Source organism: Nestor notabilis, unplaced genomic scaffold (assembly GCF_000696875.1).
Source record: "Nestor notabilis isolate BGI_N333 unplaced genomic scaffold, ASM69687v1 scaffold12574, whole genome shotgun sequence".
In the NCBI taxonomy this organism is placed as follows: Eukaryota; Metazoa; Chordata; class Aves; order Psittaciformes; family Psittacidae; genus Nestor; species Nestor notabilis.
In genome coordinates, this window is record NW_009926942.1 from 102,326 (window position 1) to 129,749 (window position 27,424).

The 27,424-nt window shown below is 41.4% G+C and overlaps 1 protein-coding gene across 2 annotated transcripts in view; it reads right to left on the reverse strand.

Moving 5' to 3' along the window:
* PTCHD4 (patched domain containing 4) overlaps positions 1–27,420 on the reverse strand; it is a 78,217-nt gene extending 50,797 nt beyond the window's left edge. The window contains exons 1-2 of one of the 2 annotated variants that reach the window (XM_010013828.1): positions 26,689–27,237; positions 2,636–3,116 (exon numbers count right to left, since the gene is read on the reverse strand). In XM_010013828.1, the coding sequence (XP_010012130.1) occupies positions 2,636–3,116; positions 26,689–27,237 (1,030 nt within the window). Of the gene's footprint in view, positions 1–2,635; positions 3,117–26,688 lie in introns of both variants that reach the window. The other variant, XM_010013829.1, reaches the window with a different exon arrangement.
* Between the last annotated feature and the right edge of the window lie 4 nt (positions 27,421–27,424).

The window sequence follows — 27,424 nt, forward strand, 5'->3', positions numbered from 1 at the left end:
CTTTCCCTAGTATATCAGAGATGTACTTCATCCCAGCAAACCATTCCCTCACAGCAAAGCTACAGTAAATACTTAATGTGTAGGTCATTCAGTCCAAATTTATAAAAAATATTAAGCATTTCACTTTTATATAGGCTTCTATCACCTACTGAAACCCACAAAAGCTTTATACTGCGAGAGGAACTGTGGACCTAAATATTTGTACAATCCAGGGTTATTCCTGTTGTTCAGATGGCAGCATCCTGCCATCACTGCAAGAAAAAGGACAAGTGCAGGATAACATCATAGAATTTCCATTAAAACTAATCTTTTGAAAAGTGAATGTCAGAGAAAACTATATTTTTGACCAAACTAATATACTTTAAATGAACAGTTTGCAAATGTCAGGTTGAAGTGTTTCAAAGCTAGGGGCTTCCAGAATTAAGAATGCCTGTGTGTTCTGCATACATTGCACTTGTAAGCACTTTGTAGCTGTTACTGCCTGGTTTTCCCTTTATTTTTTTTTTGTCTAAGTAACTCAACTTTGAAGGGATGACTTGCAAATCTGGCATTTGGAATTCTGGACAACCCCAATTTGCACACTTTTTAATCTATATTCACTCAATCATTATTTGATGTGTAGTTTGCTTTCTGCTGTGCTAGCAACAAGGTACATTGGTACAATATGGGCCAGAGTTATGTACTGACCCACAGAAAAGTCATGGGATCTTCAACGGGTCTACTCTAAGGTGTCACACCAGTTCACAGGAAACCAGGTTAAATAGAAATCCCTGTCCTGTGGGGAGCCCAGGTCTGTGACACCCTGGGTATATCACAGGCATAGAAAGGTCTCATTAGCTGACGCTGTCGTTTGAGGGACTAAAGACACATGGAACTTTACAGGATGTAACCCAGCATGACTTCGGAAAGACATGCTTCCTCGCTTTTAGTTCACCAAACTCTAAAACTGTTGCCTAATATTTACCAGCAGCAGCTCCCAGGCATTGCAATTTGTTCTCTAATGATAATTCCAATTTGGTTTGGGATTCCTGAATGAAATTTCTGTAGAAGGGTTACTTAAATGTTTTCTTTTACAATATGTCATTCAATATAATGTTACAGAAGCAATCCACTTCAGGAGATGGGTTTTTTTCTTTTCTTTTCTTTTGCTCTTGGCAGTGGATGTGACAAGAAAGACAGCGCAAAACACAACAGAAAGTTATAAATATTACTTTTCCTCAGACAGCAAACGAACTCCGGGATTACCACCATCCTAGATGGGAAACTGAGCCACCCTACTTTCAGAAACTCCCAACCTTGCCTCATCCTGGGGCTGCAGGGCATGAATAATTTGAATGCAATATTACTTCCATTTCAATTGATGTTCCAGCCTGTATGGATTGCATAGAGTCCCTTTGGTTAGTGGCATAGATGTATTATCAGGGGACAGACAAAATAGAAGGCAGGATGTATATACAACAGGAATCTTATTGAGGGTAAGAGAAAGAAAATATAGGGGTTTGGGAGGTTGAGGTTTTTAAGAAAATTATAAGACCCTTCTCCAACCCTTGGCTTTAACTTGCTTTTTTACATTTTTAGTTCCCTCACTGTAAGCACAGGACATGGGCTTGAGTACTAGGAACGTGAATGGAATTTATGAAATTAACTGTAAAGATGCAGACTTTTGTCCACAGGTAAGATTTTCTGCCATCAAAAAGCCAACATGAAGGGGTTTAGGTCTGTGGGCTGCCACTGCTAAGATTTTGTGTAGAGTCATTGCTTGGGTTCAGACTCATGAAACAGTTAAACTCTAATAAGCTTGTGACGTGATTGCACTGAAAGCGCTGCCTCAGCAAGCTGGTTTGGGCATGTTTCCTTCTTCCTTTCCAACGTACCTTCCCAGCAAACTCATTAACCACACAGATGCACTGAAAGTGCTTGGAATGGAAATACTAACAGAAAGAACAAACCCAATTCTTCTGCTAAAAGAGCTGAGGTTAATATTTGTTCTTCATCTGTGCCTTCCCCTGCCCTGCTGCACCACAGAAAATCTCAGCAGCTGATCTGGGACTTCACAGACCAAGGAATTATGTGCTACAGATACTGGCAGCCCTTATCGCTTACAGCCTGACAAACACTACAACAGTAATCTCCCTGAGATAAAGTCCATCAATCTTATTCTTACACCAACCCATTCCCCTCTGCTCCTCAGACAGAGCTGGAAGAGAAGCCCTCCTCGGAAGGATGCTAAAATCTTTCCCATCTTGGCACGCTCCTCTTTTAACTTACTCTTTTGGCTGGCCTCCCATCAAAGTGGGGTCAACACATATCATCTTCTGTGCTGAGCTGACTAGTTTTCAATAAAAATTTCTCCTTCAATTTGTAGAAGACATCAATAAAACTGCCCCTCTCTCATACTGGCTGAGATACCAGCAACATCATTAGCTCTTTACTGTTACTACTGTGTTGCTTTTTTTCCTTTTTCCCTTTTTTTTTCTTTTTTTTTTTTTTCTGGCAAGGCACAGAACAATTTAACACGATGAAAATGACTTAGAATTTCACTCAAGGTAAAATCTGCACTTTGTAACCCAGGATGTAATTTACAATCCTGTCATTAAACTCTGTTAATCCTATTATTATGAAGATAAATAATTACCCATAGCGAAGAAAGGGATTCCCAACAGAGTAGAATTATATTTTCCATCAGTAATGAAAAATATCCCTGCCGCAGTGACACTGGAAATACAGATAGTGAGTACTCCCAAGAGTCCCAGGAAAGGTTTGCTACGCAGGCAGTCCTTCATGGAACTTGAGAGGGTAGCAGTCAGGAGAATCAGCATCAGGCTCACCAAAATCTTGCCCCTGGCCAAGAGACTGGTCTGGTGGAAGTCATTCCAGAGGCTGAAGGACGCTAGCGAGTAGAGCTGCAGATCTTGGTGATCTAGCTGCATCTTGTGCATCAGTTTACAGAATTCACTCTCCCACTTCTCCCCAATGAGGTCCTGGGTGACAGAGCCATACGTTTGGAGGTAGTAAGTGATTTGGATGGCTCTGGCTGATTTGACTCTCTGGTCCTTGCTGTTTGGCACTTCCAAGACCCCTCCAAGCTGGTGGCCAATAAAACTGCTCCTTCCATCCTGAGAGAGAAAGTGAAAAAGATGAGCATGTGGTTATCCTGCTTGAGATGTGACACAGCGATATTGTTTGACTGTACCTTCCTTTCACAGACATGCCAAGAGCTCCGCTCAAAGGCCACTGCAGTCAACAGGAGTTGTACCATTCACTTCAGTGGGCTTTGGGACACATCCCAGTTCCCTGCCACAGCTTTGTTCCCTACTCATTATAGATTCATTTGCAATTCTGTGCTGCAGTTCAGGGACTGCTCAGACACTCACTGAGGTCCCAGATGTTCAGGGGCTGAAATGCAGCATGCAAGCTCCTCACCTGCAGGAGAGGATCATTTTTCCACCTTTTAACTCCGACAGAAAACAACAAATCTCCAGTTGCTGAAGTATGAAATGTTTGAAATGAAGATCAATTTCTGGAAGATTTGTGATTTCCTGACACTTTGGAAATGCTTTTAAGAAGTTAGAAATGTACAGAAAATGAGGCCCAGTTCCTCAGCATACAGATGTAAATTTAGACAGATCCACAAAGTTTAATTTCTACTCTGGCTCTATAAAAATGTAATGAAAATCATACTTTTGGAAGTGTTTATTTGATGTTTCATGGATTTATGTCAGTGACACAAAGAATCCACCTTGCACCTCAATTAAACCAGGATTTGTTTTTTATGTTTCAAGAATATAAATCTTGCTCTGATCTCACTTATTTCAGCGTTTGCTAGGACATAAAAGACTCTATTACAATCACGGCAAATCAGGTGCAGTCAGGATCAACCCCATCTATTTACAAGACCAGACTTTTTTTTTTAGGATACTGAACCCATTTAGATGATCCTTTTTCTTTTTGTAAGAAAGGTTTAGTAAGAAAAGTCCTGTAAGGATGGTCCTTGCTTTTAAGCCACTGGTTATTCTAGTTCTCTAGGATAACTGTGATGTGCCCCTTCCAAGACAGGGGAAGTTTGGTGGATTTAGATGATCAAACCCAGCTGCAAACTGAGGAAGAAGACTTGGTAGATCTGATAAAAATGACCTAGCACAAGTAATCTCTTTGATGAAAAAGTTTAAGCCCATTGATTAAATGTTTGTTGCACACCAAGTAACAACATTTTGCCTTTTTAGTTCCTGTAAACTGGTTTATAAGTTTTCAGATTTCTTTCCTCTTCTATTTAATAAAACCATACAATTCTCAAGCCAGTTAATGTACAAAACATATGGCAGCAACAAGTTCACATGAGATTATACTCTGCCTAGACGTGCTATGGGAATGAGCTGACTGACAGCTTGAGTTTGGGAGATGTTCTGCGCTACACACACACAGAAGCAGTCATCTTGAAAGGGCAGAAGCATTTGAGGGAGACACTTTTAACATCTATTACATTTAACATTAACCATTTCTAGAAACATCAGGCCATTGTCTGAAAATGCCAGACTTGTTCATTGTAATAATTTCCATCCTAAGGAAAAATCAATGAAGCAAGGTAGCAGGCTTTTTGAAACACAGATGTCTTCAGGCATGTCTGCTCACAGAGTAAGTAAACATCAGAAATTGAGAGACAGTGCTGAAAATGTTTCGTATGCTCACTTTGTCTTGTCTCTGTTATGTAAAGGAGGTAATCGTCCCACCAAAAATTTTCTGTCTATGCCTGCTTTCATGGCAGGTGCTCACTGTTTTCAGCCCAGGGAATGTGACAAAGTGCTTTTCAGAAGTTCATTTTTTCCCTATTCCCAGTTGTTATTTCCCACTGAAATAATGGTTTCTGGCAAGGTGTCCTGGCACGAGCTGACATGAAAGGTGATTTGCAGTCTAATGCCAGCTTCTGAAATCACCTGAAGCCTCATTGCAAATGTCATATAAGCAGAGACTGCTAGCACAGAGGGGCAGCTGGTGCTGTTTGGACTCCAAAAATTCCTTTTCTCTGGTATTTCAGCTTAGAATCCTTTTTGATTCATGATTTCTACTTTTTTTTTCCTAAGGAGAGGTCACACCTCACACTCACATACTCACAAAGGTACATTTCCAAGCTGGTAATTAAGGTTTGAGCAATGTAGTCCCTGCTCACACTTCACAGTTAAAAATCTCCTTTGGCACTGCTTTGAAATTTTAGGGAGAAATGTCATATTTTCTCAGTGTAGATGCAGTGTTGACATTCAAATGTTTTCATCCACTGCAAGATACTTTAGCAGCACAGCTCCAAACTCTGACAACGGACTGTAATTCAGGTTTCATTGATTCACTATGCAGTACACACAGCAAGGTTATGGGAAACTTTGCGATGACCATCTGCCTTCCTCTGCAAAAGGTGCACTGAATGACGGCGACATTTCAAAAGAGGCACCAGAGCAGGCACAAATAAATCATGTTCTGCTGTATCTCCCATGAAACAGAAGATAATGGCTATTTGTTACACTGATGTACAATAAGGCACCCAGCTTATATGTCAGCAAAATAGAGAGCAAGCTTTCAGATGGAATTTGAGGAAATCACAGATGCTGAATTGCTTTGAGGTCATTTTGTCCATCCTTTTCTTTCCAAAGTTGGATTGCTTCCTATGTATGCAAAGGTTCGGCCTTTGCTACTTTTATAGCATGCAAACACGAACCTGGCACCATGGCATTTGGGAAAATGGGGCTCTTTTCTAATACATCTTATATGTTGTCTTTGCCATACACTCTAAGAAAGATGAAGTTCCTCACGCATTAGGTAGGGCTGTCACTGCAACGGTTACAATCTTAGCAAAGAAGACAGAAAAAAGATGGGGAAAAATAATGCCTTTCATCCCATTTTACAGCTCAAGACCAAAGTGTGGGAAAATGAAGACCCAGTGCTGCAAACATAACTTCCAGAATCTCTTAAGGGCATCCACGCCAGGGTCATAACTACCTTTTGGTGTCTTATGGGCACTTCAGGGCAGTTATTCACCCTCCCAAGTTCTCTGTTGTCCTCCAGGACCACCTTGGTGAAAGAAGGAGATGCGAACCACTAAGCTCCTGGGCTAACCCTGAGGTTTGGGAATGAGGCCACAGTGGCTTCTACAAATGAGGCCTGAAGACCAGGCAGGTTTTGAACAAGATCTCTTATTCTGTCTAATTCATCAACAAAAAAAAGCCTGTGCTGTTAATTAGTATGTCTTTCCTGGTATATGCCCACATGATGATACTTTTAATTTCATAATGATAATTTCATGCTTCAGACTGCAGATCCCTTACATATTTTACTTACATATGTTGCTACTCTCTGATCCAATACACAAAAAAGCAAAGTAAAAAATTGAGTAACAATAATAGTTACTGGTTGTACACCATTTTAAACCCATGTACCTCCAGAGGATCAACAACAGAAGATGATAACTGTCTTTAGCAAGGTCACTAGCATGACTGGAGCCTGAGTTTCAATTCCCAGGCTGTATCTATGCGGTTTTATCTTCCTTTTTTTTTTCTTAATATCTAATGAAAACTTCACCATGTCTGTTCTCGCAGAGGACAAAAGTGGTCATTGACCATTCCAATGGCAGCTAATTCTCTCAGGATCTGAGCATCTTTAAAAATGGCATGAAATATAGATCACTTGCTGGGGCATCTGATATTCCAGCTGAACAGGGGCCAAGCAAAAATCTTTGCTTTGGTAGAAAACATTAAATCGTTTTTTATATACCCTTTCTCTTCTCTTATATGCCCTAAAACCACTTGGTAAGTTTAGACTTGGAAAAGAGGAGGATGAGACCTAAGACACTCAGAAGAATGAGGGATGTGGGGACAACGTCGTGCTCCTTTTCCGCCAGCATGATGGACTTTGTCACCTGTGTTTATGCAGACCTGGCCTCGCACATGGTTGAAAATCCAAACTCCTTGTCCATTTAACAGTAAAAATCACTAATGGTGAATGGATGTATGCAGGATAAACCTGTACCATATTTCAGGCTACAAACTCTTCAGGATGCTTGGACTCTCCATATCCTAGAAAGATGTGTAAATGACATGGGGGTATTTGGTTAGCTCCACAGCAGTACCTCTCAGGTTAAACAAAACCAGCTGCTCCTACTGAGCTAAATATCTTTTGCTGGTGTTAATGTAGGCATAGATCCTCTCTGTGTGCAGCCCAGAGGGATACTAGCAATGCTCCTTTACTACTAAATTACCTGGGACCTTTTTATTTCCTTAATAATTTCAATGGAGCTGCTTCACCCTCAACTACCATCCCAGGGCTTCAGTGTTGTTACTGCTCACTGTTGCACCAGCCCTGAGGAAGATGTCTTCTCCTCCCTGCTTCAAATGGCACCAACCTCCACTGACTTCCCTCTCACAGGTTAAAACAGAGGGTTTGAGATATTTTTGAGATTGCATGGGTCCTGCCTTTCCAGCACCCTTCTCAGGGGGGGTTATAACTGGTGAGGGGTTTAAAAGTAATTTCAGATTCCTGGTAAGGAGGAGAGGAGCCCCTGTATCCTATGGCCAGATCACTCTAATTCAAATACATTTGCAGGTCCTTTGCGAACAAATTTATCTCTACTTTTATTTTTCTTAACTGCTACCTCTTATCAACTGGAGTGATGGATCATAACAAGCTACATTTGAGAAATGTTAGGATAAAGCATTCAATCCTGGTTAAACACTATTTTATCTCAAAAATGTTAAAGTGTTCAATAGAGGGCAACCAGGAATATCTGTCAAAATACGTTGTGCAATAAACATCCTAATGAAATCAATGCAGTTATTTCTCCCTGTGATAAGGACATTCCTACTCTATCAAACTAGGTCATAGAAAATATTACACTAAAATCCGCAGAGGTTAGAGCATAGTCAGTTGTTTTAGTTGTTTTATGAAAACCATCAGCTTTTCATAAAATCATAGAATGGTTTGGGTTGGAAGGGACCTTTAAAGGTCATCTAGATGATCCCTTCCCTGCAATGAGCAGCAACATTTTCAACTAGAACAGGTTGCTTAAACCCCTATCCAATCTGGCTTTGAACACTTCAAGGGGATTCTACCACCTTTTGGGCAATCTTTCTGGGATAGATTTACTGCCCAGTTCACTCCCAGCTCAGTTTTGTTCCCAGCTGTCCTAAATGACACTCATGCACCCAAAGACACAGTGGTATCCTTGAAGCTGCCGAGTAATATCTGTGTTGGCTGTGATTAAACACCTGGATAGGGAAGGGTATTGCTGGAAGATGGAGGGGTTACAGACAACACAGAGGACTGCTAACACAGGGAGGTATGGTTGGGGCACAGCTGGCTCTTCTCTCCCTTCCATCAGGGGCAAGGTCACAGGCATAGCAGTGGAATAGCTTTGGTACTGATAGTTCAGGCAGGTGAATTGGTGGCTACACCCCAGACTCATGAGATGGGTCCCAAAACGCAGTTTGCTTTGATGCTCCTCCACTCAGGAGGAGGGGAAGGTGGGTGGCTCAATGCAATTTGCTGTCAGTGACACAGCTTCCACAGGAGATTTGTGTCAGCAGGACCTTTTAAGTCGTAGGTAAGGCTGGATGTGTAAATCTACCAGGTTAGGTCTTAAAATATTGCTGTCCTCTTGTTTCTTGCAGGCACAGAGCTACAGCTCCCTCCCCACCGTATATTGTCCTTAGAGTTTGTGCTCTGCCCTGTCCAGGATCAAAAAAGCCCTTGAGGCAGCTGCCTAGGGCTCAGCCTTCTGTTTTTCACAGCCTGTCCCTGACAGTGGACATTCCCTGATATTACAGAGCAAAATTTCAGTCTGCATCTAGCCACTAAATCCTCCGGGACGAAGGACAACAGTGAAAATAATCACTGAAGACCAGAACAAGTTTCCCCTGCCTATCCATGAATGGGCTCCTGTCCAAGGGATGGCTGTGGCCAAACTAAGCAAGAGGGAAGAGTGCTTTGTGGGGGAATTTGTGTAGCAAGAAAGTAGTCAGTGATGCAAAAGAAGTTTGTTGTAACTGTAAAATAAAAGTGGGGCTATGGGATGCGGTGCCCTGAAGAGACTGGAGGTGTGAAAAGGAGGGAGAAAATACAGGGTGAGAGGTAATAAAGCAGCAGTTCTCATTGCACCCTGGCCACCCAGAAAGAGGGCAGGAGAAGGCAGGTGGAAGCAAAGTTGCTTTGACATCCTGCTGCAAAGAGCAGACCTGTGCCTCCCATGCTCTGTGTTGCTGTGCCAGTGGCAGCAGATGAGCACAACCCTGCCCAGGAGCCACTGCACTGCAGTCAGTGCTTCAGCAGTCACTGCCTTCCCATCCCCTTCCAGCATCCCTCCTTCCCACCTCCCCGCAGGACGCCAGGCCATACGGTAGCATTGAGCAGAACTGCAGTAACTCAACCGTAAATTGACCTCCCCCTCGACACTCCAACAGAACAACAGGAAATTTCAAGCATTTTCAACCCAAAAGTGACACTTCAGGCTGCATATCATATATGTTATTTTTTCCTGCTGGTGTCTATCTGCTCCTGGCCATTGGTTTTGCAAGACCTGCATGCTGTAGTATGCTGCCCTACCTCTATTTGTAGGGAACCATGCAGCACAGGAGGGTTTAAACCCCATCCCCAGCTTTGGGGTATCCCCAGTGCCCTGTAACAGGTCAACGTGCAAAGGGTGAGCAGTGGGGGAAAAGGGAGAGGGTTGCATGAATAACTCCAGCTCTGCCTCTTACATAGAAAGGAGCAGGGAATTGGTTTATGGGCCAGTGGCTTCCTCTCACCATACACAGGACCATGCCCTGATTGCTGGAGATTTTTGAAAGGGGCCATGTTCCCCCACTTGCACTGTTTGCAAGGCCAGCTCCAGTTCATGGTGGGTTGATTCAGCTAGCCAGGAGCTTTGCAGAGGTGTAGGAATTTCCTCAAAAACACTTTTTCTGCCCAACGACCTGCACACTTCACATCACCAAGCAGGACAGGATTCATATTTTTCCTGTATTCAAATCCTACTTTAAACAAACTTTAGCAAGGAGGTGACACATGGCTTTAGAAGGGGAAATCCAGGCTCCTACATTAGATGGTACAGTTATGGCCCTCCACCTATGCAAACTGGGACAACATCTAGGCCTCTGTCAGGTGCTAAGCCATGAAGAGTACCCAAATCCAGTTAAAAAAAAATGTGCTTGTCTCTGTGGTCTTGTACACAGCTACTATTCATCCCAAAGGATTTTGTTTGTGCCAAGAAGAAATGTAGGAATGTATCACTAAAGAGACAGAAGTGCCTCAAGGGAGAAACACAAAACACCAATATTTGGATATATACAGTTAAACACTCACGCACACATATGCAGGTACATGTATGAAGAACACATTTTTTGTAAACTCTAGGGATTTATAGCATAAACACTTCTTATTAATGAATACTCCATATTAATTCTGATTTCACCCACAGCTCATACTCAGTGTTAAAAATGTTCAAAGGAAAGGAATAAAATTACAAAGAGTGTGAAAAGACAAGAAATGCTTTTTCAGTGCAGGCCAGTGGCCCATTTAACCCAATTTTTGATCTTTGTGCATTTCTAAACCACAGCACACCAAGACAGTGTCTTCTGTGACATGGCTGGAAGATGCCTTTGGGAGACTCATAGTTATTGTAGATTTTCCACCTCTTCAACAAACAAGAAGATGAAATGAGCTGCAGGGAAGGGGGAGAAAGAATGCAACTGTTCATTTTTTAACAAATAAATCCTTCTCCCAGATGCAAGGATTTGAATGAAATTAACAACAAAAAGCAAGAAAGATTAATGAATTAAAGCTGTCTTGTGCCCCAGTGAAATCCAAGGGAGTTTTGTTATCTCGAGAGAGCCACAGCTTTCTCCAAATGTGAGTAAACAGAACAATATTCCACCCAAATGTTTTCTGTTTCTTGTGAGGCATCCAATCCTAAAGCTTTTTTTGAAGTCCATGGAGTTATAGGCAAAATAAGAACCTAATTCTTAAAATAAAGTAAAAAAGACAATAGAAAACAAGAAAACTTCCATTGTCTTCTTTCCATATCAACTAACTAACTATATAAATAAATAAAGGCAGAAAAGCAGAAAATTGTTCACAAAACTTCGCCACACACTTCTTATACGGAAGGTGAAGTATTTTAGGAATCAGCATGGGATCCAATAATTGTCCCTAAAAGGAGATTTTAAAAAGGGGTCACAAGTTTTCACTGGAAGGTTTGTAGGCCTTCTTGCTTTGTCTGCATCCCACTGTGTACCTCTTCTAATTGTTTTCTCTACACTGCTTGAAGTCCAATACACACAAGAATTAGAAAGAAAACCTGCCAGGAAGCAAAAGGAGTTGGATTTGTCTGATTTTATTACTCCATCTAAAGGAAATGTTAAAAAATAAACAGCAGAGAATAAAAAGTGAGGAGTAAAGTAGATCCACAAGAATCATTTAAGCTCTTACAATCTGAAGTTTCAATAATGACACAAAGGGTGTTTTTTTTCTTTTTAAATTATGTTTTATGTTGGCAAACATCTTTTTAATTTTCTGTCTCTGCTCTTCCTGGTTTCTCTGGGGACCAGCAGCCAAAGTACGGAAATGATGCAATAATGTTTTATCAAAGGCAAGAAGAAAAGAAATAACGGAGAATCAGGTAAGGAGCCAAGAATGATGTGGCAAGATTTTGGGGCTAGTGTGGTTTAAAGGTGAACTTCCAGCTAAGCAGTTTGCAGGTTAACTAAGCTCAGCCTTTAAATGCAAGGCAATGCTGTGCTCTTACCAAAGTCCTATCAGGAGCTTCCACTCTCACAGTTCTCAATAAGATAAAACAAGTCACTGCACAAAACCGATACAGTTAAGGACACTTAACACTCGCAGCAGAATATTCCTCCTTTTAAAGAGATAATTAGTCAGTTTTTCCTCTTTTTTTTTTTTTTTTAATCTCAAATTTGGCATTGTGAAGCAATTTCTCTACCCTAAATCATCACCCCCTTCCCTCCAGCACACACTGATTTTTAATGAGTTTGGCCATTTGTTAGCTGGAGAGAGCCAAAAAAATGTCTAGTTTCAGATGGTTTTTTCCTTTATTTATTTTTTTTTAATAATATTGGACAAGAGTTTGGAAAAGGGGAATGGGAATGAGGCATTTAAGTAGACCTGTACTTATGCATTAAAATATAACAGAAGCTGGGGTTCTGGATCTGCGTATGAGATAGTTGACTCCTCCCCAAGGTACTTTTGAATTCTGTATGTTCAAAGAGATTTTACCCCCCCCATATTTGAACACCAGCGGGTAGTTTTTGTATTTGTAAAATCTGTCTCAAGATCATCTTGTAACACGTGCTCTTCAGAATAAAATTTTATGTTCTTAGTAGCCCATAGCAATGAAGGTACCGTCATGTGTGATTCTCTAATGTGTTTTCTCTAATTCTTATTCCAGTCAAAAAAGTAAAGCTCATGGTATCATCTCCACTTTGGGCTTCTCATTGCCTCCCCTCACTGGAGAGCTCTCCCACTGGAAGTCTGATAACACTACAAGGGCCAGCTTTACTTCTTTAACCATACTCTGAGGGTGCCTTGTGCTGGTTCAGTGTGCACAGACCATGTTTGCAATGACAAGCAAATGTTAAACAACAGCATGCAGCCACCTTAAAACTTTTCATCAGCCCAAAACCTTCATCTAGAGATTATGGGAATTGCTACCAACTGCCACTGATCAAGCTCCACATGCTGGGAACAATTCATCTTCATGCAGCCTTTGTGCTGCAGAAGCCTGGAACAATCACACAGGGTAGAGCAGATACTGAGGCCTTGGTCCACACCATAATTACTGGTCACCAGTGAAATTCTGGCACAGCCCAGTACACTGCTGTGCGAAGTGTTGTGCAAATGCACAGCTGGAGAAAGCTGCCCATGCTCCAGACATCTTCCTGTCTGGCACTAGAGTTTCTTTAGTCACTAAATTTCACAGTATTGAACTGGTGATGCTGCCAAAGGAGAGGTCTCCTCCCTCTCCTTCCTGATCCTGCACCTCCTCCCTGCCAAGCTTGGGAATAGCAGTCCCTGTTGCATGTGGTGAAATGGATCGGAAAATAATCCAGGTTTATGCAAACTCAATGGAAATGAAAAAGGAAAAAAAAAAGAACAAGAGAAAGATTTAATTCCCTCCTTGCTGCCAGCTGGCAAAGGGTTTCTTTAATTCCTATGCTCCAACCCTGAAGTCCAGCAGTGGTGTCAGCTATGAAACACCTTAGTAGCTTCATCCTCAAGGTGGCTGTATTTCATGGCTGAGTATTTGTCCTGTTCTGGGAGTCCATGGTAGCTATTAACTTCAAGCAGAATTTCTGACTTGGATGTGCCTCTTCAGCCAGAAGACACAAACCATGAAAAGTCAGAATTTAGGCTCTAAGGTCCCGAGTCAGGATCTTAACCAAACCTGTGAATTTAGATATGCCAGGTCTACCAGGCTGCCTGCTTGAGCAGAGAATGGGCCCCTCCTGAGGGTGATTTTGATCTTCAGTAAAGTGGATCTCATTCTTAATGTTTTTAGTCCTCTTAAATGCTACAATGTCCCAAACTCTAATTTAAATACCTTCATTAAATGCTTAAGATTAGGTTATATGTGTTCCTAGATTTATATATTAGTGTAATGCTATTGTTAAGAACGAGTTGAAGATACCAAGTAAGATAAATATTTAGTTACTGTGTATAAATGCTTCTGGAGAAATGTAGTGTATTCATTGCAAATAATAGTAACAACAATGACAACCACTTTTTCAGCTTATCTGAGACTTTTCTCTGCAAGACATCAAAACTTTTTTTTTTTTTTCTCAAATAGGTATTTTACAGTTACTTTAATGTAATACATGTTTTTTAAAAAGGTTTTTCAAAGTTCCCTGGAGTGCGAAGTGATTTTTCAATTTCTATTAGTATAATCTATTTGGAAAGGTTTTGGTTCTGGCAGAAAAGGAAGGATTGGACTTTTAATTTTGAAACAAAAGTGCTGCAGATGGTGGGACCTCATGGTATCTAGCCACCTTTGGCTTTCAAATAAATAAATACTTAGGGAAGAAAATTAATAAAGTAAGCCAAAGACAAATCATATTGAAAAGTATTTCCAGATGATAAAACCACAACATTTGTTTTCTGAGCACTCTGTAAAATCTCCATCTCACTGATGCAATAAACTGCCAATATCTGGCAATCTATTTTGCAGGAGGATGGCATTTAATTCCAGTGCCTTCAGTGGAAGCTAATTCCTTATTCAGATAAATATATTTTAGTTCTTTTGCAACTATCTAATAATAATTTGCAAAAATTTAGAGATTCAGTGTGAGACAAAGCTGCAAAGGACTTGAGAAGAAGCTTTGATTTTCCCCATGAAATTATTCTGAAAAGTTTTTTCTCATGTCAGTTCAAATGCAGATTATTCCCTAGGTCATTTAGAAATGCTTCACATGACATAAGTCTTTTCTATAAATATTTCCATATTTAGCCTATTCCCATGCTTACGGAAGTTTTATGGAACTCAAGATTTTTTAGCCTGTGATTTGAAATAAATATATAGTGGAATTAATTTTACCTAAATTTAACCCAATCTGAAAGGTAAATGCATAATATGAACATTCTTTCTCTGGTCCATGATGTCTCTGAAGGGTGAGTTCACCCCCTCCTAATGTAGTTGTTTAGAAAAAGTGAAATGTGTTGCTTCTGGAGGTTCACCCTTCTCTCCTCTCGTTGCACATTTGTCTCAGTTTCGATGAGGTGCTGAATATATAAGAGCCCAAATTAGAATAAATATATCCCATCTTTTGGATGAGTATTCCCATCCTGACTTTCTGTATGAGCATCCACAACTGCTACATCATGGACCCTCAGTCGCAGGGCAGGGCCACAGCCTGACCCTGAAGACCAGACTAGGAAACATCCATTGCAGCAAATGCCCTAACACTGTGGATGTTTGTCAAGAAGAGGAGGAAAAACGTCCTGACTCCATGATCCATTTTGCAAACATCATCAACCTGTTCATAGAGACTTGGTCTGCAATCACACTCAAGTTTGACTGAAAATAGTAGAAATGATCCAGCTGAGTATTTTGTAACTATCCTGCTCAACTGAGTTTAAGACTGTTTGCTAAAGGATTTTTCCCTGGCACAACCAGAATATAATTAGTGAATGACAATATTCAACAAGGATAAAATGGAACCAATCTGTCAAATTAGGGGTCTGAACATATTCGAATTTGAAGTGCTGGGGAACACTCAGATGATGCACAACATGGCAAAACAGCTTAGTGGTTGACCCATCCAAACTCCACATAGCACAAAGCTCCAGAAGATGACTGATTTCATTCTAGAAAGATAACAGAAGAACCAATGCAAAACTATAGTCTGTCAAGGCTTCAGTGATTATTTATCACATCATCTACAGCCTCCAAAGCACTGTTCAAACTCAACATACGGAGCTGCCTTTGACCTGCAGAACTTGACCTTCAAGAAGGTGAAGGATGAAGGACAACATCAAGTAGTGAAATGTCCATGTTTGCAAAGCAATGTCAGAGTCAGAAGTAAAACTAAGTGACCTTTCTGTGCGGGTTGCAAAATCTCAGCTTTAACATCAACTTTTCTTTGACTTTGGTCATATCATTTAAGCACTGCATCTTCAGTTTGACACTCACAAAACTCAGCTAACAGGAATGTGTCTCAAGGGATGACACTAGACTGCCCTTTGAGGACCAGAATGTAACCAAAACTCTTCAGAAAATTGTTTTGTTTTCTGTTCAGGTTTCTAACTGCTCAGGTGCTGTCTGTGTAAATTCTCTGACTCAGCTGCTGCTGACATGTCATCTTTGTTTAATATTATCTGTGAATTTCATTCCTATGCAATTCAACTCCACTTCCTGATAATTAATAGAGATTTTAGATGAGACCAGACCTAATACAAATTCTCCAGATACCCTGCAAGATATCTCCCATAAACTTGTTACATTATCATTTATCATGGTTCTTCGTTTACAATCTTTCAGCCAGTTTCTGGCCCACATGACTGATTTCCAATCCAAGCCAATCTGAGTTAATTTTTCTATTAGGTTTTCCTCATAATCCTGCATAGGCCAAGGAATGGGTTTAGATTGACCTTATAAAGCTTTTACGTCTTTGACCTCTTGGTGTTACACAAAAAAGGTATGAGATTGCCCATAAAACTCTAACAGCTCTCCGACTGAATTTCTCCAGCAGCACCAGAGCACTCCTTCATGATGGGAAAATCAATGTAAGGGAAAGAAGGATCTGAGGCAGAGCAGAATATGAATTCTTGATTACATGGTCCTGCACCAAAATCACCATCCCACACCTCAATCTGCTCCTTCACAGAACGGGATCTGAGATGTCCTTTCTGTCTACTGTATCCTTATTGAAGAGACTATAGGAAAAACCAATTCAAATGGTTTAAGGGTGCAGTAGACTTTCTTTGAGTTTCATACTGGGCTATTCTCTGTCCTGGTTACCTTTTATTTAGCTGCTCTAAAGGAAGTGATATATGTCCTATTCTGTCATATTTTCCTTGTCATTTTTGCTGCTTCAAGGAGTAATTGGGTTTTCCACAAGGAAAGTATCAGAATCATTCCTAAAGAAGCTTTGTTCCAATCTGTTAAGTAGTGACATTACCTGTCAGATCATTACCTGTTTTAAACTTTCCTTTCGAGGTAAATATTCTGATGAAAAGACCACTGAACATAACCAGTTACAGTATTTAGCATTTATATAACACACATTCCCCTTCAGTGATGTCCTCCTCTTTCTCCCACCTCCAAAATCTTATACTAGAGGCAAGAAGATTGTAAAAGCTTTAAGGATACAAGCTTTATTCTTTTAGGAGAAAAAAATACCTTTTCTTTAAAATTGAATTTTTCTCAAAAACAAAACATCAAATGATTTATGAGAACCGTGGAGCTCCTAAGCTTGTCAAGGTTATGAAATTTATGCTAGGGTGTACACCTAAAGCCTAATACTTGTGCTAATTTGAAGCCCGGGGAAAGAAAGGACTGGGGAGACGTTCGTAAATATTCAGAAATGTTCATGTTTCTTTGCTGCTGTGCCAACTTTCTATGCAATTTACGATAACTGTCGTGCATTCACTGTGTGACCAGTGTTTTTTATGTGTGGATGGAAAATCTATTATAGGCAGGAAAATTAATGGTACTTAACAAAAAAAACCCCAAAACAAACAAACAAACAAAAAAACCAAACATTGGTAAAGCATTTATTAACATACTGTCTCTTCTGAGGAAGTTTATCATCTGATTCCAAAAGCCTATGTGGTGAAATCTCTTTTGGAGGACGTTTTGCAGTTATTTGTGAATAAAAATGCATTCAGTAGGACAGGAGTAAAGAACCTCCTTACTCCTTACCTCAAACTAGTCTATGATTCTATGATTCTAACATGAGCAAACTGTAGGGTGGATTTTCAGGAGGAAAATACATACGAATATTTCTATGTTGCATCTGCTCAGTACTGAATTTGTTAATGTATTTTTTTAATGAATCAAAATCTACTCTAAGAAACTATTCTGGAAAAATGGTTAGGAAAAGAGTGATTTATATTTAAGTCACAGGTCCCATCACACAAGAGATTGCATTGCATAATGAAGTACTGCTAACAACATATTTCTTTTTAATGAACTGCAAATTGCTCAACAGACTAAACCTACTTGGAAAACTGGGAGAGGATCACTTGGTCCATCAACACTTGGCCCATTGTCTCCAATGAAAAATGGCATTAACAAGAGCCAGATCACCCTGTGGAGAGATACATTTATGTCCATAGCAACTGGGCTGTGTTCTCAGCCATGCAGGACCCTACCAGGCATAGCTGGTGGAGTGACTTCATTTCTCTGTGATTTTCAGAGTGATGTCTCCTTCCCCAAATTATGAACATGGGAAAACATTTCCTTTTCAAGTAACTTTTGGTTTTCTCCTTTATTTTCTAGTCCAATGTATAATGTAAGAGCAAAACATTTTGCAAATAATTTTGAAATAATGCTTTGAAAGAAATATTATTTCAAATATATTCAACATTCAAAACATTCTATTAAAAAAAACTTGAACAATTTTGTTAGGGATCATACCAAAATGAAACTGCCCTTCTCTTTTTTTTCCTCCAAGACAAAATTAAGGGCAAAAGTAGACATTGTTTCACAGATGCTTTTGATTTCAAGAGTACTGTAACTCCTTATAGAAAAAGATTCAGCTGAAATTTTATGGGTGGCACTACATGCAAGATAGGTAAGTGCATGCCTTAGCATGTGATTTAGCACAGAAGCAGCAAAATGTTCCATGGCCACTTTGGGCTCGTAGTACCCTTTATGAAGCAGTTGACATGTGAAAAAATGCACCATGTATGTGGTAAGAATAACACCTCCCCATCAGACTGACAACACTTGTGTAATGCTGGTGGAAACAACTATGCAAGGTGTAAGAAAAGCAAAACACTGTTTTACACAAAGGGCAACTTTTCTGTCTTGCTTAGGTACCTAACTTGGGCACACTTAGGTGCCCACTGAACCAGTCCTGTAGGTGCTGTTTATTTTCCTTATATACTGTGGAAGGATACACATTAGGTGTTCAGGATCCCCTGTGGAGATATTCAGTGCCACCTGCCAGATCTCCCACCACCTGCACAAGGAAATTAGTTGTGGTAGACTGGCCCATTATGAGCTTGATCTTTAATCCCAACTGTGTGCCCTACACAGGTGGGCTGTAATAAACTTAAATTCTCTGCAATGTGCTTTGCTTTCAAAGGCACGGGACAGGTAGGCAGGACTGCCCTTTGCGTTCTTAAATGAGCAGGCTGTAGGCCTTGTGCAATTGATATTTTTTAAAGAAGAAGTTTTCTGGCAGACACCAAAACATTTGCCATCATACTTATTCAGGAAACATTATACAACTCTGGTGCTGACTGACTTTTTCTGTCTCAGTTGTAGGTCATTATCAGACCAAAACTTTTCTGCATTAGCCAGGTACTGGCATGTCAGTCTCACAACTCACGGTCCCCCCTGCAGCTCTCTGGCTGTGGTAGTAGCAAGAGTAGGTTGGAGGAGGGCATGTTTGGTGCCAAAACATAAAACCAGGGAGAAAAGTTGATCTAGACGACTCACAGCTGCGGGAGGACTGCCGGATATCTTGCCAAGACGCTGCTGGGCATGCAGAACTGGCATAGTGCAGGGATTACCCACCACCGTGTGAGCAGGGTTAAGGACTAAAAGATGCTTCACCAGAATTTCTGTGCCTTACTAGAGCTGCCCACCAATAAATTATTGCTATTTTTTCTTTGATCTGTAATTCTTTTTAGCTGGAAATCCTCCCTCTGCCACCAGATCTCACTTGCTAGTGTCATCAAAGATCTCCAAGCACTTTACCCACAGCTCCCGTTCCCAAATGGCTTAACCAGTGTAAGAGTGAGACTAATTTACACCCAGTGAATCCCTGACAATGACATATGCCACTGCATGTGACCATCTCTGCAGCGCTCAGACTCCCTGTCACTCCTCACTCCCTTTGCAGGATGCTTCACAGCCACACTACCAAGAACTTCCTTTACTATCTATTCTCTGCACAGGAATCTTGCACATTGGTAGGTAGGAAAACAGTGAACAGGGCTTATTCAGTGAGCAACAGAGGTATAAAAGGTTTTGTAGCTTTCCCTTTCTGCCTCACGTTGTCTTTCCCTCTCTTTTCCACGACACCCAGCACCTGCTTTCCTACATTATTGAAGATTTTGTTTCATCTGTATTTAAAGCTGCTTTTCAGCTCAAGTCCCAGCCATGCCCAGCATGTCTCACTCTTTACACTAGGAGTGTGCAAGATCTGGGGGCTGCATAAATTGAAAGCTTTCTGTAGAAATGCAAGATCATGATTTTGCCAACTCAATTCACCCTTCTTGGAAAACCAATCATCAGGTTTTTTTCACCATGAATTCTGTGATAACAACTGTGCAGAGCTCTGCATAAGGATATTCTGTTTTAATGACTTAAAAGGTTTAATGCAAGTTTTGTTCTTAGCTTACTATTTTCAAATGGCACAACCTCACCTACATCATTGTTTAAGAAAGATATGTATGTAATATGCATACTGCATATATGTAAAGGACATTACATAATTTTTGGCATATTTATTAGTCTAATTTTGTCCTTACAAATTTCTTCCCACTTCTACCACAGAACGTTTTTATCTACCACAGAATTTTATCAGTTAATGTTGGTTAAGGATCTCCTCTCCTTTTCTTTCTCTCCTCGCTTCTGCATAAAAGCATCTTTCTCTGGCTGAGAGTATGGCACATCTTTTCTAAGGCTCATCATTCTCTTGCCTTGTTAGCACGCAGTATCTGAATTTGTTTGAATTTTTGTTACAGATAGCAAGATTACTCAGCAGTTGTAAATCCAGAGGGAGAAGTTCAGAGCCCTCCAACAGCTCAAACAGCCAGTACAGTGAGGGGCTCCAAAGACAGTTTGAAAAGTCATAGGTATGGCTGAGATTAGAAGATGCTAGCACAGAAACACTTCCACACATTAACTGAATATTTAGTAAAGGAAATAAGGTGTTTTTTTTTCTGTCCACAGAATGGTAGCTATTGTAGGAAAATTGCAAAGTGCTACTGGACTTTCTGCCTTTGGCAAGTGGTTGACATCCATTCCAGATCCACAGTGTTGAGGAGTCGTTGCTAACTGAAGGCGCTAGCAATTGCATCTTGCTTTTCTCTATCCAACCAAACTTCCATCTGCTTCTTTATTGTTACATCATGGCAAGGTCTCCAGAAGGCCTGGCACAGCATAATAGGCCCTGTCCTCCAGCAAGTGCTGACAAAACTAAAAAAGGAAGAGGTGGGAGGGAAAGGCATGAAGCAGCTGACCAAGGTCATCTGGGGGATCAGTGGAGAATACTTTCTTTGAAGTCTCTGACATGGCCACTGCTTTCAACTGCTAGATGGGAAGGAATGAGCCCCACATACAAGGAACCTGCTGTCTACAGCCTGGTGATGTGAAGGTGGAATTTTCCACAGACACTAGGGAAATATAAGTTCATAACTGAAGAACAGCAACACAGATAGAGCACCTTAAACCCCACCCTTGCTTTGATGAGTTTCTGCTGTCTTTCTGCTGCTTGTTTATGTTGGGATAGCTAGTCCTGGTACAGGTTAACCTGGTTTTGTGTTCCTGGTACAGGCAGGGCTCATAGTCTAGTCTTCCTTTTAGGCAAAAGGGTCATCTTGGTCTATCAGAGATAAGAAAGAGAACTTTCCAAATGCACTAAGCAGAGGAAAAAGTGGAGAATTTTTCTGAAAAATACAAGGAGACACTTCATTTCTTGCCCACATGCAGCGGGCAGGCTGTCTGATCATATCCTCAAGAGCTGATGGCTGAAGGGACATTTCCTAGCAAGGTCATAGCTAACCTGCCACAAACACCAGCTCCAATAGCCCCTCCAGGCCCTTTCTTGTCCTCCAGGGCAGTACAGAAACACAGTTAGAAGAACAAGAAGGTCTGTTTTTCTTTTTTTTTCTTTTTTTTTTTGCCAAATAAGTTTTCCAACCTATGAGCCAGAAGAAGCTGTTTGCCTTCAAATATATTCCACTTGCTTTCATGCTACTGAGCAGCTACTCCAAGCTCAGCCTGCCCAAGTCTATCTTGATCTGAAAGGCTGAGATGAAAACTCTCTGCAGCCTCCAGCCTTCCTCTTCTGATCTTCTCTCAGCTCATGTTTTATTATTTTGCCTTGACTTAGCAGCTTTTGCCTGTCACAGAGCACTTCACAGGATCCTGAGACACAAGTTTAGATTGGGACAGGTGGTACCACAAAAGGGTACAGAACATATTGACTTCAAGGAAACGTCTGGTCCTTGAAGCCAGAGTTATCTTACACTTGAACCAACTTTACTGAAGGAATGATCAGTTTGTAGATAATTTTGATACTCAGATGCTACTGTGATATAGATGGGCTCTGTTTTTATATCCTTTCTGTCCCATGGGGGTGGCACAATCCTCACAGTCATCTAGGGAGGGATTAAACTTAGAGCAGTGGAAAAGAATCTCCGTGAAAGAAAATGGAGCAAGACTCATTTAAAAGTACAGCTGTTCGTGTGAGAAAAACTGAGGATCTGGCCAGTAGCATATCTGTAACTAGAGGTTTCAAAATACTAAGTGAATGCAAGTAACTTTTCTACTTAAGAAAGAATTCAATATCCAGCTGATGTGTTTATCGCAAATGTGGTAATAGAAATGTCTGTTTTATTGGCTGCTGTTTAGACAAGCATTCATAAATGACTGATACTTAATTAATCGAAGGCAGTATTACAAAATAGAATCTGTTTACAAAGTTTTCTTTTAACTAGCAGTTATCATATTTGTTGTGATCTCAGAAAGATAAGTTGTAAGTTATTATGCTTTCTCAGACAAACTAGCAAACAAACATGAAAAGAAACAGTAGAAGGGTGAAATATACCTGAAAAAAAAATGTTTTCATGCTCGTTTTTTTTCCTCTGGTTAAGGGTTGTGTTCAGAAATAATTTTCAATCTTTGTAGTGATTTTTTTTTTTCCTTTTTTCCTAATAAGGACAGCAAATTTGCTGGGGTTATTGTCAAATCAGGGTCAAGACCCAATCTCCTTCCTCATGTCAGATAATGCACAAGAAATAACCCCCACATAATCAATAATTCTGTCTATACCAACAAATAACATGTGCCTTAGACCATACTCCAGCCCTGGGGGCAGGGGTACAACATCTTCAAGCAGATGCACACTGTTATTCCCTGAACAGAGTAGATATACTCTGCAAGGGACCCTTTCTTTCATGTACTATCTCCCAGGTCATGGCAGGCACAGTTCTGGAAGACATAATTGACAAAAATGATGCTGGAATTTGTCAAAACTTGCAGTTTCGCAGTTTGGTGACCAGTGGTTGGTGCTTTAGCGTAGACTTGCCCTGACTATGTGGTTAGGGCACAATACAGACCCCAAACACATGAATACTGTTTTTGTGGCCTGGGCTGAGGAAAGCACGATCAATCTTGCTCCAGAACCTATCTCAAAAGCCTTCATCAAGACTTCATACATCCAGCTTTGTTTTCCTGCTCCGCCACGGTCTATCTGCATGACCTTGGGCAAGTCACTCTTCTGGCTGGGCTGCAGACTGCAGCGTAGCATAGCAATAACCATGATAAGGCTAGACAGTGTCCCCAGAGCAGTGGGAGCAGGCATTTTCCTACAGCCCGGTTCACCTGGCCTTTCAGAAGAGTAAACTAGTTTACAATGACCCCTTTGTTGCCAGAGTGGATTTTAAGCTCACTTCAGGCATCTGAAACCACGCTGCAGTCTGCGCTCTGGATGTAAGTGCCATGTCACTGCTCCTCTGGTGAGTGGAGAGACCAAGACTTCCTGACTTACAGAGGGGCAGTGAAGACAGATGTATTTGAGTCTATAAGCTCTTCCAACACTACAGCAAGTAACAATTAAACAATCATTACCCTTCACAGACAGATTTTCTTAGGAAAAGCCAAGCAGTCTCATTAGGTTTTGCAGCCCAATATCAGCTGTTTCAAAACCAGAGCATTTTGCTGAAACCTGCTTGTATGGCTCCCATGAAGTTCCCATGAAAGATCTGGCAAGAGCTCACTCACAGCCTGCCTTCAGCCAGCTACACCTGGGAGAATCCAACTAGTTTGGCTTCCAGCAGGACATGAGAAGAGGGACAAAGTAAGTGTTCCTCACAAAGCTTGAGGGAAAGAAAAAAACTAAAAGATGGTTTTGCAGCTCACAGATGGAGTAGGAGAGTGGTTGGAACAGCTCAGCGTTGTCATTGTGATTCCCAGACCAGTACATGTTGACAGTTGACCCATGTCAGCTGCAGACTAAGCACATCTAGGACACTTTCAGTTTGTAAACCCACCATACTGTTCTTAGGAGAATTTTATTAAATTTGAGGCCATTATTAAAAGAATAAAGCAGAGCAAAACCTACCAGTATTAACCAACCAATGTGTTCTTTGGGAAAGTGAGGTAACCTAGAAGACCTTGGTGGGTCCTTATGGTGCCAGAACATTTAGTTGAGGAAGGACATGGATGGGTGAGTGTGATGAACTCCAGACCACGCTGAATAAGGGCAGGCAGATTTGGCCCTCTTGTTTGCATACCCATGAGGTGTAACCACAACCACTCCTTCATGTCACAACGCAAGCAAAAAGAAATCCTCATAGTTACAGCCACAGAGGTTGTTTCCCTTTGCTGAACATCCAGAGACTGCTCCAGCCTACTGCCTGCAGCATCCAAGATATTTCTTGTTAAAGACTTCTAGACACCCCAAAAGAAGCAAAAAACGCCTGGGTTTCTACAGCCTTTGCTCAGAGGTGCAGAGAGAGGAAGGTCAGTAAATATCCTGGGAGCCTGGATTAAACCAAGATTTTGGCCATGGCTTGAAGGACAGCAAGAGACATTTGCCCACAGCTTCCTAGCCCTTGGTAGTTGACCTAGTGAGTTAATCTATACAAAGTAATAATTTATTCCCAGCAGCTGGAGCCAAAAAGACCAGAGGAGGTGAGTCTTTTGAGGACACGCCACAGCTGAAGGCCAGCCCAGGGCTGACTGTGGTCCCACAACAGAATCCTTACCATATCAGAAAAGAAAAACTGTGGCAAAGTGAGTTTCTCAGTAACACCAGGGGCTCTCCCTATCTGCAGAAATGGGTCGTAATTGTTAGCTTTTCTCTAAAGTGCACTCACAGATTTTGGTTACTTTAGCTCCCTTCACTGAGAAGTGGGTAGAAAGGTGCCTGCTTTGTCCACCTTCAAACCTAGATATGTAAGGACATTTATTCCTTCATCCAGAAGATGATACATAACTACTTGGGGAATTGGAGGTGCCAGGCTACTATTCAGGAACACTCAGTCAGATATCAATGCTTTGGGAAAACCTTTCTCTGTGTGAATTACCTACTGATCACTTTTATTCCAATAAATCATGAACCTAGACCATGTTATTTTTAACTTTGCTTTTATATTTAAAAAAGGAGGATCTGTATGCACTCTCCTAGTAAAACCCGCTCACATTACAAGTGACCCCATCCTAGTTTTGCGAAGCTCAGTAGGGGTTTCTCTACACAAGAAAATTAATCTGGATTGAGAGAGTAGAATGACTATTTCTGCAAAAAGCTGGTTTATAATGATGTTATCTAGAATATCAGTGTTGTCCGCTGAACTGGCTTAATCTTGACTTTAAGAATAAGCAAAATGCAAAGAAAACATTTTAATTCTGCAATAGCAGGGTTGTCTTCAGAGTGAGTTAAAAGGTAAAATTTGTTCAAGTATATTTAATTTAGAATAACTTGTGTTTCTGAGCACTCCTTGCACTCAGGACTTTCCCGCAGCAGCAAGGACACCTTTTCAACTCCACACACTCAACTCAAATAGCCACAACTCTGCACAAAGCAATTACTGAACCATCTAGAGCAATGGGACCAAATCCCAGCTGTCCTACCTGGCCCTTTGCTGGATTAAAAAGACCAGTAAAATCGATCTGTGTCTCTGCTTGGCTTTTGGGGCAGGGACTGGCTTAACTTTTTTTCTTGGTATATGAACAGTAATTAAAAAATGAAAACTTCAGGATCTGGCCAGTACTTTTAAGAGCACTACCTCCATCATCCCTGAGGATCTCTGGAAAAAGGGGGCAGGAGACCCTAAAGAGCCTCTCTGGTCCAAGAAAGACCATATCCTCTTCACTGTGACCTGAGTTACGACTAACTAGTGTACTAAGGAGTTTGTTACACTCTGTTAGATAAATCGTGCCTCTGGTGCATGGTATACTGTAATTCATAGAAACTTCTTTCAGCAGTCACCTGCAAACTTTGCACTTTATTTGCTCATAGCAGGTTAGTCCCGGTGATCTGGACTGCTCCAGATGAAAGGGGAAGCAGATGGGTGCTTGTGTGCCAGGGGAATATTCCTGAAATAATTTGTGCCAAATTATTTATTCTTTTAATTGTAAGGACTGAAACTTCTTTCACCTTTTACCTTGTTTCGCCTTCACTGGAAGCCTTTAGCTGATGGGCTCCATCCCAAAACTCCAGCCCATCCATCAGTGGCAGAGTTAATTATTATCACACCGAGAGAAAAAATTCCTCCTCCCTTCCCCTTCTTTGCATGCAGGTAAAAAAAAGAAGGCAGGACACCTGAAACTGCTTCTGGCCCAAGCCTCCTGACGCTCCTACGGCACTCGCAGGGGCAGGGAGATACAGGAGCCCACTGTGCATGTGAGGAAAGCCTTTTCTGGCCACATTAAAGAGAAATTACCCCACCCCGACAGTGGGGCTGGAAAAAGTGATATCAAACCCCCAATTCTCACACACACACAGACCTCCTGTCCCCTTTCCCAGATGTATTAACCCTTAAAGGCATTGCAAGGTCTCCCGGTTCCAAGGCTGTTCTCCACTCCCTGCTTCTCCTGAATGGTTAGCGTACAGTCCCCCTCCCTCCCTCCTTGGATAGAACAATAGCAAGGCACCGGTTTCAGCTGCTTTCCGAGGAAAGCCCAGATCACACACATTTAGAGATAAGAGAGATAGATATGATTATATTTCTCTTTGCTGTTTAGGACAAGAAATGAAGTGCTGCCTCTTTAATTGGCAAAAGCATGCAGTAAGAGCATACCTTTAATTTAGTGTTGGGATAGCTCACTTGCACCCTGGCTGTTGTCTTATTGGAGAGGGCAGCCTGCCTCAGATCCTCTAGCACTGAAATAATATCATCCAGCACGCATTTCTTATCCTGATTTCTCAACACACACAGATGGGAAAAAGTATAATTATAGCCTTTGTAGTTCACCTTCATTTCCAGCACGGCTCGGTGGATCTGCAGGATCACATCAGCCTGATGCAAAATATTGCCTCCGGGTTTGGAGAGGAGAATCACCCTGCCATACCTCCCCGGGGTGTGCAAGTCCGAATAGAGCTGGCTTTTGGATTGATCGAGGGAGAAAAGGCTGCTGGCTAAGCTCCTCTCGATCTTGGCCAGGCTGTGGCTGGGGGCTACCAGGCTCTCCAGGTCAGTGTCAGGCTGGAAGCGGTTGAGCAGGCTGAAGCCGAAGATGATGGTCAGGACTGCGGGCACAGTGAGGAAAAACACCGGATGCCTGCTCACGAATAAGCCCAGCTTGTAGAAAAACGACTGGAGCCCTCTGTGTATCCCCTGCCGCAGCATCCTCCACCAGATCCAGCCTGCAGATGCTCCTGGCCGTCTTAGAAAGCACATGTGACATGTGTAGCTCCTTACCCCTTCCTGTCAGTTCCCCTTTCTCTCTCCCTCTCTCTCTACTACTCCTTTAAAAGACTGCAGCAAGTTGCAGCAAGACAGCCAAATATTGATCAATGGGGTGTGTGTGTGTGTG